Source organism: Athene cunicularia (genome assembly GCF_003259725.1).
Source record: "Athene cunicularia isolate RWA chromosome 1 unlocalized genomic scaffold, athCun1 chr1_part1, whole genome shotgun sequence".
Classification (NCBI taxonomy): domain Eukaryota; kingdom Metazoa; phylum Chordata; class Aves; order Strigiformes; family Strigidae; genus Athene; species Athene cunicularia.
The window spans coordinates 6,205,223-6,218,983 of NW_020799091.1; the positions used below are offsets into that span (position 1 = coordinate 6,205,223).

Consider the following 13,761-nt stretch of genomic DNA (forward strand, 5'->3'; position numbering starts at 1 on the left):
TTTTTTTTTTTTTTTTTTTTTTTTTTTTTTTTTTCCCCTCCCGTGGTCTGTCATCCAGAAAGGATGCAGGCGCGCGTCCCCAGCCAGGCAGAGCATTGATTGCTTCTGCCTGCAGCGGGGATGCTGTCAAGCCGCTGCGCGAGTGGAGTCCGCTATTGAGAGGGAGCTGCCGGGCAGGCGCTCCGCCGTGCCCCGCCGCTAGCTGCTGCCAGGGGGCCGGAGAGGCCCCGCCAAAGGACCGCACGTCTGCCGGGAGGAGCACTTTCCCGCAAACTGGCCAAGGGAAGCCCAGGGTGCGCCATGCACGCACACCTCCCCAAGCAGCACAGCCTCGGCAGGGGGCCCGAGGGCTCGGCCGCCGGCAGGAGCGTGCCCCCCCTAGCCAGGGATGCCCACTGCGCCTGTCCCTGGCACCAGCATCCGCCGGGGCTCCAGTGGGGACCCGGGGGAGCCAGCCAGAGCAGGGGCAAGGTTGTCCCTCCGTGGGACACTGTGCGGAAGAGCCCCCGCAGATGCCCAGCCAAGCCCCAGGGCAGCCCGGGGGAGTGGTGGTCAGAGTGCGCCTGTGCCCACGGCTGGTCCCCCCTGGTGCAGGTGAGCCGCTTCTTTGCTCTCCAAGCGACTTAAAGGATGCTCCGAGGAAAGAAAGTGAGGTTTGGTGGTGTCGGCAACTTTTCGTGCTGTGTCTTGGTTTGTGTTTAGTGGTGCCTTCTGGAAAAATTATATGCAAGGGTGAGCTGTCGTTGGTGATGTCTTGTTGTTTGAATATTGATTCTCCGTGGCCTGTGGAAATTGCGGGGTCCTCTTGGAGGGGTTTTCTTGTTAAAATGTTTTGGTTTCTATCTCAGGTTCTACAGACTTTGTATTCCAATGTGTTGTGTAGAGAAAGGATGCGTTTATCTCCTCATGTAACGGATTTTGCCTGCTCCTGTAAAGAGTTTGTTTTCAACTATTGCATGAAATTAATAAGGATATTTTAAACAGAGAGCATGGGAGGTGTATTTTAGATGTATTAATAAGAGAGAGTGTGACCTGTTTTTCCTTTTTTGAACTTCAAATGTATTGAAATCTTCAATAAATATGAAATAGCTCTTTAGCTTTCACAAATCTATAGATCTTTATTTTATGGTAAGGCAGTGTATTTTAAAATATAAGCCAAACAGGGTCTAGGGAGCTGTACAGATACCTGTAAGCCATTAGACTGAGAATGATTACACACCAGATAAACCAGCAGTGTGAAATAGAAATCACAGTGACATTCATATGATGGTTAATATTAAAAAGCATTAGCACTTCTTCCACTGATGTATGTTTTCATTTCTGCCTTAAAAAACTTTAAGCTCATTCAAAAGCTTTACGTTGTGTCAACATCAAATCCTTTTGTCATAATTTCACACCAAAAAAGTAGAACTCAGTGTTGAAATAGATTTTTGAGATGTATGTTTACTTACTGAAATAGTATACACCAGAGTTTAACTAGCCTTAACCTACACTGAACATGCGCACCCTCTCTAGAGATCAAATCAATTCTTTGGTGGAAATGGTTTTAATATATTTTCACTGAACAGAAAAGCAATAAAGAAAAGGATTGTCAGATAGTGTAGCTGTACTTTATCTTTTCTTATGGTCTAAAAAAGTGATGCTCTGTTGACTAAAAGTGATTGCTATATATGAAAAGCTTCATTTTTTACTCAAATCTATTATGAAGTGGAAAAACTAAGTTTGTGATATATTTTAGAGTGAAGTGACCAAAATGTTGCATGTGACTACAGTATATGTTATACATTCTCTGTCATATATAAAGCACGTATAACTATTTATGCTAGAATAAAGCAAATATTAAAATAATATATAAACATAGAACAAGACTTTCTTCTAATTTTGATTATGAAAAGCTCTAAACATTTTCTTGGGCTCTGAAGACTGGTTTTGGAAAAAGCTTGAAGGAAAAAAAAAAAAAACCAAACTGTAAAGGAAAGAGTTCCTTGGTTTTCGAAGATACAGAATTTAGAAAATGAAGAAGCCATTTTAATAAATTAAAAAAAGAAAAAGTTAAAGGCCATTTCTAAGACTACTTCAGTATTTAAGTTATAGGTGCATTGTAAATTTACTTCAGTCTTTTCAATGCCTTTGTAATCACACCCACTTGTGCTTAGATAATGAGAAATTGTCCGGGTGTATGTACTTCCTGATATCTAATTTTGAACTCTGCACCATGAACTTTCTTTACTGTACGTTCTTAATGCCAACTACCTTACTCTGTTTAGGAAAGTCCCTTTCTTGGGTTCTGCCAATAATGAATCGATCTGCCATCAGTCAAACTCATGTTGTTGCCTAGGTATGGACTGATGTCCTTATTTTGGCAAATACTTGGTGCATTTTATGTCACAGAGTTATGAGATAGTTTGTTTCAAATAATTTTTTTTTCTCTGTGCAAAGTAGGCATTGTGTAAGCTATGGGAAGAAAGGAAAGAGTGTGTATATATATGTTTATGTGTGTACATATATTGTATGTACATACGCTTACACAATATTTTATCAATTACATTGCATAGATGCAATATAGGAAAACATTATATAGCTGCCTTTAATAATTGCCCTTACTTTGACGATACAAATTGAAGTCAGTGATGATTTTTGAGGTCTATATTGACTGGGAAAACTGTCATCTTTCTTGTCAAAGTAAGGAGCAGTAGTGAAACAGCTATATTTGCTAGCCTAGAAAACAGAAAAATTTATTTGAAATTTCCATCTTACCTGTAAATGTAATAATAAATAAGCTAATGACAACTTCAAAGTTGGAGGGATTTTTTCTGTAAAGGTTCTGAGCAGATTTTTCTTCTGCTTGACATCTTTGGGATGGTTGCCTTCTTCAAGCATAGGAAAGATATAACACCTTGGAAAAACTACTTCTTGATTAGTACTATAGTACCAAATGTAGTGCACAGGTCCTTAATTCCTAGAGTGAGTACTAGACAGCTGTGACTAATGTACACTTCGCCATCCTGATCCTGATAAAAATACTGATTTTCTTTACCAGTTTCTTCTTTAGTATGTCAGATCAAAGAATGGTGTTCTGGTATTAATATTTTAATTGTCTTAGAAATTCTGCTTTGCTAGGTTGCATGTTTGTGTTTGCTCAGTTTCATGTTGAGTTGTGGGTAGGAACATACTTTCTATATATCCAAATAGAAATTAAATTACGAAAAAAAAAAACCCTCTTAGTTTTGAAAGTGACTTGAAATCAAGTATAGATGAAAATTTGATTCCAAGACTTATTTTTTTTTTCAGTCCTTTTTGACAAACTCATTTACAGTTCCGTTTCCTTTATCTAAAAGAAAAAGAACAAAAGAAGGAAAAAAAAAAATAAAATAAGTGAGTTAATAGGCGAGTTTTATATGTCCATGTTGCCTGGAATTATTTCTTGCTTCTTTGTAATGCACCAGCTATCTCTATCACTGTTAGCATCATGGAGTCATATAATCTGTGTGATTCTCTCAGTTTTCACATCTAAGTTCGGTATTACCCTAACTGTGAGAGATCTGAGATAAGTTTTGGAAGTGGAGGGTGCAGAGGCAAGGAGGTGACCTGACATTTTCTATGGGTCATTCTAATGCTGGCTGTAGTTTGTAACATTGGAGGTACCTTCCCTGTTGGTACATAGAGACTGCTGGCACACATCATCTACCAGTTAAGCAGATTAGATGTATATGGTAACATGTAGGTGAAGGTGTGCGATGAACAGTTACTCTGTGCAGAAGGGATGGAGGGATATGCGTCTGTATTACCCTGATTAAAGGTTGAAGAGGAAATTGCAGAGATTGAGCTGCCATGTTTGTTTCAAGAAGTACAAGGTATAAATTTTAATTTGTGCTGTCTATATGAAAGAGGGCTTCCTCTAAACACTTCCCCGATATGTGTGTAACTGCATCTTTTCAGATTCCTAGTGCTTAATATTCTTCTGTTAAAGGGGAAGGAAGAGGTAGAAGTGGCTATTTTCCCATTCAGAACACAGTATTAGACTCCACTTTAATTCAGCTAACTCTATTTGCTATAAATTTTGGCCTCTTCTATTTTGAAATGTTCTCAAGAAAAAACATCTCATATGAGATAGTATCCTGGATGTGTCATCTGCAAAAATGCATACATGTGTTGTGTTTTGAAAACTTACATGGAAGTGTAAATCTTCACATATTTTAAAATAGTTTCCTGTCAATGTCAACTTGGATAACTGTTTTGGTTGGTTGTTTTTTTTTTTTTCCCCTGCAATATCAGAAAAAAGTGGTTTTTTACAGTCAGTGTCTTTTTAAAAAAATAGCATCACTGAGCTGTTTTGTTACATGGTAGAGAGGCTTGTAAGCTAAACCCTAGTTTGTAGATGTGGCGTGACTTAAAAAAGGTAGTGAGTAGCCAAATTTTGAAGTACCAGCTGAGAATCGTCTTTTGTCTTTGAAGGCCTCTGGCTCTAGTGCTGAAATTTCAGTATATCATTTGCGAGCTTTTTCAATGGTGAGATGTGGTGAGAGCTGCCTCAAGGCATTCTGCTACAGTACTGAAGCAGAAGGTCTATTGCAAGAGGTACTGGCTCTCCTAACAGTATAAAGAAATAATTTGTCATCGGTTGGGTTTTTGAAAGCTTAGATTATTCCTTTCAGGTTCACAGATTCCCGCATCTAACTGGCCGTTCTTCTGTCAAGTCACTCCCGGCAATGGAGGTACATAGAGCTATTTTAGTTAGCTGAGGGAAATCTTTTCACTCTAATTTAGTATGTTCAAGTGCTGGTAAAATAGCAGTTAAAGGAGAGCCAAATAATGCTTTTTATTTGGCTTTTAAACTTTTTTCCTTTCCTAATCTTCAAAACTATTAAGAGATAGATGTGCCTAAGTCAAGTGTCAAGATTTGATATAACTCTGACACTTTTAAGAATAATAAAACAGAGAGAAGTAACTGGGCAATTTCTAATGGATCAAGAGTTTCACATCCCATTCTCAGACTGGTATGCTCTTATCAACTCCTAAGTTTTAGGAAGATGTATCTTAATTCAGCATCTTGCCTTGGATGGATCATTGTGCTGCATTTATAGAAGTAAACTAATTTGTACATCTTTTAAGTGACAGCTGCATAGATTGCTGACAATGTTTCAAAGAGGAAACACAAAATCTGTTAGCATGTCCTTTTGCAAGATGAGTAATATTCTTCTACCAGTTCCTATATGCAGTCCCACTGACTGCCATAGGACTTTGAGAAGTCTACAGCGTCCTCAGTGACATTCATATCTGACACTCTCTCAGGAAAGCTGCTTTAGAAAACATTATGCTTTTACATTCATGTTTAACCTATTTCCTCTACCAAAACCAGGAGAGCATTGTTAATACTGAATTCATAGCATTTAAGGTTATACTTTGCATAAAAAGGAGGTCAAAGATTAGTCTATGAGTCCACTGCGTTGAGGTCAGCAATCTCATTAGCAATGTGAACGTTCCTGGTCAGAAGTAACATGAAATGTTCATTAATATTTGTTCAGAAATATGATTTCTGTAATGTAATGGCTGTTCACGTGATTCTGATTTGAAAGATGACCATTATGTCATGAAAAGACCATGAACTAAACATATTGAGACACATTTGGACTTTCTCTATAACATACAGACTTGGGAGGGGAAAAAAAAAAAAAAAAAAAGAGAAAAGAAAACCCCAGCACTAGGCATGAGGCTTTGTGCTCTGTAGATTCGGGAACATGGAGATGTGTCATTCACTCCAGATTTTCTGCTGTGTCTCAAGGGGTCCTTCTGCCACCTCTGCCTGGATTGATAATGCAGCGTTGCTTTGCAGAGGCCATGGGGAGTAAAAGAAAAGTGGATATTCTTTTCTTTTGTTGCATAATATTCTGCTTCCTTCTATTAGTGTGTCTGGTCTTTCATCAGTATTAATATTTTTAATACTACATAATTTTAAGTGGCAGCAAAGACAATTTAGAAATAGGCATGGTTACACAGATCATGTAAGTGTTTGTGTGCAAGAGTGTTCTATATATTTTCATTTAAATACTGAAAAGGATAAATATATGCTGTGTACTGTACAAACCAATGATTGTCATGATTTATAGCTTATCTACACACATTTTGGCTCCTGCTGATTTTTAAGTCATAAATATGTTAATGCTTAATTTGCATGATTTGTTGCACCATATTTAGATTTGCATTTAATTAATCCCATGTTTCAAAGTTTCTCCTCCTAGATGATTCAAGAAGCCAAGAACATTTTCTCCCTTTGACATATAATTTGGCTTCTGGGATTTTCAGGGGGGATGAAAGGAAGCATGGGAAGGGAATTGTAGAATTTGGAAGGGAATTGTTTGTAGCATTGGTAATTGGCAAAAACTGCACAAGTGCTCTGATAGTCCTCCTGCTATTGATAAATTTCTCTAATATTTGGCATGTTTGTTTACCCATGGATAAACTGTTCATCATATTTGAGAACAGAAGGGCATTTCCCTAGGACTGGACTGGCAGAGTCCAAAGGGATTCATACCCTTTTTTTTTTTTTTTTTTTTTTTTTTTTTTTTTTCTGTTCACTTTTTCTATAGTCTGCCATGTAATCCATTCCTAGGAATATCAAGGCATTTTCACCTAACAAGCTCCTTACCATCACAGGAATTTACAACACAGTAAGGTCTTTGATCTGTCCTGTATTACTCTGATAGCAGAAGACACACTATAGGATTTTAGTCTTTCTGTCTCTTATATTGACTCGTGAGGTTACAGGCTGCTAAAACTATTTTGTGGCATGTCAACAGGATTGATAGACTGGATGCTCGCTGCTCTAAAGGGAAAAAAAAGGGGTTGCTTAAGATGATAGGAATAAGATTTGATAACCCTGGTTGTGCTCTCTGTCAAGTGTTCCACTACATTTAAATTAGGCATTCAAAGCTGCAAAAACTTTACAGCAATGCAACAAGATGGTTTTGGTCTAATCAAAACAAAATAAGTGAAGGATGATGCATGACAGCTGGATGCTGAGCAATGGCTAAGACTGAGATAGAATTTGTCTCAGCTATTTTGGCATGACTTGAAGACACAACCTGAAAATTGATTTCTGTTTTGGAAATGGCTATCTCTAGTATTCTGGGGTATTTTAATCAACTGTGAAAATGTCAGAGTTCCCTACGAAAAAAAAAAACAAAACCACAAAACCCAACAAAAACCTAAAGGGAGTTTCTGGTTGTAGTAATGACAGGATTTACAGAGTTTGCCAAATTAGCTCTCAGTTTCCTCATGTCTGCATGTGGCTTTTGGATGAAGGATAATACAAATAGAGCCAAAAAAGCCAAAAAAGAATTATGGATTAAATTACTTTGGTTTTAAGAACTGTGTTTGTTTTGAAATAAGCCATAGATTGTTACAATAGAGTTTATAAATTAAATAACATATATTAATTTACCTTATTGTATAACTATTTTTTTATAAATTACTGCAGTTAATCAGATTAATTGGCTCAGTGGCCACCTAATTTCAAAAAATCAAACCTTATTTTGAGAGTTTAGAAATACAGGGATCAAAAAGGACTTCTTTATGTATTCAAAATACAAGTTCTGTAATATCTAAAATGAACATCAGAAAAACAAACAAAATAATCTTTTCTATAAATTCCAATTCTGGTGTAAGCTTTCTTTTAAATCACAGGAGCCAGCTATGAATGCAGTACAAAATCCAGTTTAGCAAAGTAACATCTGGTTTTGTTTACGATATGTTATACTTTTAATGTGGAGTTTTACCTTTCTGATTAAGTATTTGTACAAGAAGCAGGTTACTTTAGCAGCTGAAATTGCTCATATAACTGGTCAAACAGATCAGACAAATTATTTTCATGATGCATTTCAAATGGGAGCAGAATGCTTCTAGTTACACACATTGTAGAGCAGCTATGCCGCACTCAGGTAGGAAAACGGTTAAACAGAGGCTTTTAAGACTTGTTGTTTACATTTGTTTTTCATTTATATTCTGATAAACACTTCCTCATATTGAACTGGTATTTGTTGCATTCACAATCACAGAAACTTTTGCTATTTGTCTGTGTTCTGGTTTGTCCAATTTTTAGGTCACATTCATCACTCACCTGATAGCTGAGTGCATTAAATATTTATTGAAAATGTGAGTAAAGGCCTAAACTCTGGTTTTACTTTTTTCTTTTTTCATTCTGTAGGGTCTCTTGTGTGAGATACGTGATTTTGACAGCTTTGCGAAGGAGAAATGCAGCTGTGTTCCACTTAGGGTGGGAGCCAGAGGCGTGGGGTCCTGGCCCTACACTTTGCTTCCTTCATTGTAGTGCTTTGTACGGTTGTGTACTGAGCTCAGAGAACTGACATGCCAGAAAGTTAAACCAGAAAATAAAAGGTGTTTCAGAGTCCTATTTCTTGTCCCAGCTTGATGTCCACTAGCGCAGCTCCTAGCACCAGCACAAGGCTGAGAGGAGAAGCATGTGACAAGGGACGTGTCCCAGAAGATAGCAGGCAGCTGCCTCTTTCAAAGCTCCTCACACTTAATGGGCAACCTGGTGTCAGCACTTGGTTTTGACAACACAATGGTGCTTGGGGGCCTCCTTGTGCTAAGTGCAGAAACTTTTATCCAGCTCTTTGCTACCTCCAAGAACTCAATAAAAAATAATGTTTCATTTAGGAAGTGGAGAGTTTGGGGGACACCTTGTTCTCTTTCCCTTTCTGTTCTCACTTTCTGCTCAGCGGACACATCTGGGTTCTCCTGAAATCTGTCCATCCTGCAGTCATGTGTATGGAAGTCACTTGTCACAGGTCAGTTGTAACTGAATTTAGCTCTGTGAGACTGCAGTCAGGCAGATAGACTCGAATGGGCAAATACTTTGCAAGAAGAACCAGAAATTCGTATCTAGGTATTCAGTAAGAAGACAGTAAAAAATCAGAGCCCTGATCTCACATTCTCTCTGGGACCGATACGCTCACATTTGCTACCGTGTTCTCAATGGTCTTTGGCCTTTGTACAGCATCGGCTTGCTCAAGCATAAATTTAGAGTCACATACTTTAGGCCTGTAGAAAAGATACACCTCTGTTGTTTTATTTTCCAACGGGTTACTTCTCAAAGACAATTTTTTGCATAACGTTAGTAAGATATAGTTTCAACCAACCAACCAAACCAAACCAGCTAACCAACCGCAGTTATTAAAGCTTACACTATGTAGTATTGAAATCCACATCTTCCATGAATATGGCTGTGGCGCTGTGCAGCAGTTTTTCTTAGCTAGCTGTTATTTCTGCTCCATCAATAAAATATCTCACTCCTATGACGTGAGTTCTTTTCCATTTTTAAATTGTGTATCTAAAAATAGAAAAAGGGTAACACTGAGTATGCATATTTATATTGTACAAGACCTTTACGCATTCATGTTTCAATACATGTAATGTTTTAATACATTTATAGGTAAATAATAAAGTTTTAAGCATCTGTGCACAAACCAAAGCAGGACAGATATTCAAGTCATGTTTTCTAATGGCTGGCAAAGCAAAGATATATTTTTTTTTTAAATTCCTAGGATATCAAGTTATTTAGAAATAAAAGATCTAAGCAGTTTGAGCATCATCGGTTTTCCTTGTTAGACATGTACATCTCTGACTTATCAGAACTTGGCACAGAGCTCCTAATTTCAGACTTGGAGAGATTATGGAACATTCCTCTGCACTTCTTCCTAACATGCAGAAAAAACACATATGTGGAAGTAAATCCAAACTGTTTATTATGAGAACCCATAAAACATGATTGAAATCCAGCTTCCACTGCAGCTTATTAATATTTTTTTTCTGGCTATTCATCCGGCTAATGTGTATGCATTTGTATATGAGCTACATGAAAACTTTTGCGGTATTGATAGTCAGTCAGTTATTGACAACTGTATATCTTCAGTGCCCATTGATTTTAATTTTTCAGGAACTGCTTTTTAGCACTGCATGTTCAGAGCAGAATAGCATTATCAGGGGATTGGTTATGGGTAGAACTTGTCTGGAGGTGAATAACCTGTAACACCTGGCTAGAGACGTAGTCACTTCACAATTTGGGGAGGAGGTTAGGAAGTGATGGAAGAAAAGGGTGCCACATATTCATACTTTCAAGGAGTTTAATTTTTGGAAACACTCACTTATATAGCTAGGCATCCACTGAACACATTAATCACTGGGCAATTCTGAAAAACCCAGCCAATAGGATTTTCAGCAATTTTGAAAACATTTGTAGGTTGCTATGATTATTATTATAATTCTTGATCATTATTATTTAAATCTTTAATGAATTTAAAGAAGTGAAACTCCACAGAAATGTACGGGGGGCCAATAGTAGTTTGTGTCAGTTTGATTTGACTACAACATGCTTTTTCTGTAATGTACCACGTGTAGATGTACTATATGTAACAGAGTCATGATATACCGCAGTTGCCTCTGGGGCAGTTATTAGCTTGTTCAGCCATTGCAAGTATAAAAGTGGTAGCGATCTGATCACTTTTGTGGCTATAAATACTGCCTTTTGTAGTTCTTTTTTCTTTGAGTTGTCATGGCAGTATTCTCGGTGGATCTTCTGTTTATACTGAGATGCATTTAAGTCTATGTGTAGTCAGCACAAACTGGGAACATTACTCTTTAAATAATTTGTGCTGAAAATTGAGGTTATCACTCCTAGTTGTTTTGGTTTTAAGCATTGGTTGTTGTCTGTCAACTAAACTATTCCATGTACCAAGAAATGAAACATTATGTTAATCATATGGAGAATACAGAGAGGAATGAACCAGCTCTTTGTAGTGGATGAAAATGCAGAATTGAAGAAATATTTTGCTGAATGGCCAAAATCTAAAAAGCTCATCAGATCAATAATTGTCGGGTCCTTGTATCTTCTGATGGTAGCCCTTGTCATGTCAAACCAGAAGGTTGTATTTTGCTCACTTTATGTGTTACCCTTTCAAAACACGTTTTGCTACTGGGGAAATTTAGTACCTGTTTTCCTTCTCACCTTTCCCCCTTTCTGTCTTCTTTTTGAAAAGCCCCATTACTTCTACATAGTTTTCTTTCATACTTCATCTGTTTTTTAACACTTTTGAATGGCTGCCTAAACAGTGGAATTACTGGGTTTACCTGTATGCTCTTTGTCTTATTTCCAGATGGAAGTCTTTTTTCTTGTGGTTCACTTGCCAGGATTTGTCCTCAGGTGATAATAACTTTAATGTACTTTGTGCCAGTTTCTATTTCATCATGTTACCTCTTGCACTTGAGAGTTCAGCAAATCCGACAGAACAGCAAAATGGAAAAGGGAACAGAATTGCCACATCAGAAACATTTGGTGGCAGGGGGATGAGGGGTGACAGAGCTTGTTTTTGGTTTTATTAATAATAATAGCAATAATAAAAGCACAAAGATGAAGCAAATTCTTTTTGCAATCTGAAGTATTAGTTGGTGTTCAACAAATAACCAGGGGCAGGGAAGGTGATCAAAGCAAAATTGATCCTGTTTGTGTTCTCTCCAGATGTCATTACTGCCTGATGTCTTGACATTTCTAAAAGCGCCTCAGAAGGAACAGCTATGTGATTCTTTTGTTCTCTGATACATTTGTGAGTTAGGTCAGTGTTCATTTGATTTCAGACTGGGAAGGCTGAGGCTGGGAGGTTAACAAACATTTTGTGGATTATACATAAAACAGAGGGGGAGCTTTGCATTTTCAACCCCTTTATCATAGCTTAGTCCCATAGGCAACAGATGGACTGGACCAACCTGCACTGTTTGTTGGAGTACTCTCATTTTTAGCTGGTTTATGCTGGGTTTTGGCTAACCCATCTATGTGGAAGGGCATCTAGAATCTGTTCTCCATTGGACCTTTAAGGGCTTGTGCTGCTTGCGGCCACCATGGAGGTGTGGCATCAAGCCCAGTCCCCTTGCTGGAGATCTCAGTGACTTCCTGGATCCATGAGCATGTGTATGTTGATGGCATTTCTATCTTTTCAAGGTTAGTGATTCTTCATGGTACTAAAGACAGCTGTGCAGTGGGTAGTGAGGTCTTTGCTGAAGTGGGTCAGTTTGCATCACATCATTCAATCTATGAGAAACCAGCTAAAGGAAGGGTTGTGCTCTTGGGGTGATGGACATATTGGCTTGAAGGTACAAAGCAATGACTCAACTAGCACTACTTCTTCAAGCCTTTCCATCAATGCAGGATGACTGCTTCAGCAGTTTGAGCTGACCTTATCGCTGGGATGTTGTGCAAAGCTGGACAACACAGTTCAACCAGTTCTCATGATACTAAATTGGTAAAGTTGGAATAAGAGGAGAAAATGCTGAAAATGTAAGAGCCAAAACCTTGAAAAAAGTCATTAAAGATAGCTAAAACTTCTTAAACAGTATTTTTCTTCAGGGACATCTGAAAAACAGAAGTTCAATAAAGCCATGGCAGTAGAAAGGAAAGTGAAAACTTTATGTACCACAGTTCAGCACAGTGCTTAACACTGTTCCCTAAGCATGCTGAAACAGTCTATGTTAGTGGGACCTGGCAATACTGGCAATAATTTGAATGCTGAACTCAGCCCAAAAGTTAAGTACCCTGCTGAACTGGGACCAAAGTAGTATTCTAACCTGAAATTCTATTGAGTTATTAGATTTTCTTTTTTTTTTTTTTTTTTTTTTTTTTTTTTTTTTTTTTTTTTTTTAGTTCATGCTATTGTCTTTTCCATTTCTATTTAAAAGTGAAAAAAAAGAAAAAGAAGGAAAACCCATAAAAAAATCTATTTGATATGTGAATTGCCAGGATTTTAAAAAAAATAGTTAAGATGTTTTTAAAGTTGAAAATATCAAACACACAGAAAATGCTACTCCTGTTTTTATTTATAATTTTTAATTTATGTTGAAACTACAATAGCAAAATTGGAAGACAAGAGGAACAAAGAAAATCATATTTTTATATATGTCTTTTACTCGGATTCAATCCACCAAAGGAGTTTGAAGGCCACAGAAGTAAATGTTAATTGCTGCAATGGCTGATCTTTAACTACTGCAGCACTAGTGGGAAGAGTAAGTGGACTAGGATTTCAGTTGGAATGAAAGTATTATAAAGCAGTATTGCTGTCTCTGATTACTGAATGCAAAATTTCAGCCATTGTGATGCAGGAGTTTTGGTAGAGAACTAGCAATCACTATACTATTCTTATTCTTTGATTTAAAATTCAATAAGAACAGCCACCAATGCCCTTCAGACTTAAACAGCACAGGCATTTCTGCAACCACAGATAAATACACCTGTATGTAAAATTGCATGGCTATATTGTTCTCGTTCTTCTCATGTAAAATACTCGCAACGTTAATCACTCAGTTATCTCGGTCATTTGTTCTTAATGTATTAGAGCTTTGTAAACAACCCATTGGCAAAATTCCAATGAAGTTTTATAGAAGCTATTCTCTACTAAAATTTATTTTTAAAATTCAACATTTTAATGTTTCATAGGAAGGCACTAATCCAGTTGGAGAGATGTAAAAGGGTGAAGTACGGTTAAGTAATTTCTAAAATTCTCCGCTGGAGACATAGTGGGCTATTTGCAGATCATCTGTTATATCAAATTATAAAAAATGATCTTACTAGTTTAATTACTTTTACTTGATTGACAGCAGTACTTGTTTTCATAGAAATATATATGTATTATAAGTGGCATTACACATGTAAAGCATAAAGGAACGTGGAATGCCATTATTCCTATAAAACATAAGGGG

The 13,761-nt window shown here is 37.3% G+C and overlaps 1 protein-coding gene across 22 annotated transcripts in view; it reads left to right on the forward strand.

Annotated features, from left to right (window-relative positions):
- Positions 1 to 13,761, forward strand: part of DLG2 (discs large MAGUK scaffold protein 2) — a 1,035,190-nt gene that overhangs the window by 585,507 nt on the left and 435,922 nt on the right. For 2 of the 22 annotated variants that reach the window (XM_026841843.1, XM_026841944.1), the window contains exon 1: positions 118 to 594. The exons of the other annotated variants lie outside the window; for them this stretch is intronic. In XM_026841843.1, coding sequence (XP_026697644.1) covers positions 301 to 594 — 294 coding nt within the window. In that variant the 5' untranslated portion in view covers positions 118 to 300. Of the gene's footprint in view, positions 1 to 117; positions 595 to 13,761 lie in introns of those variants that run through there. 22 annotated transcript variants of the gene reach the window in all.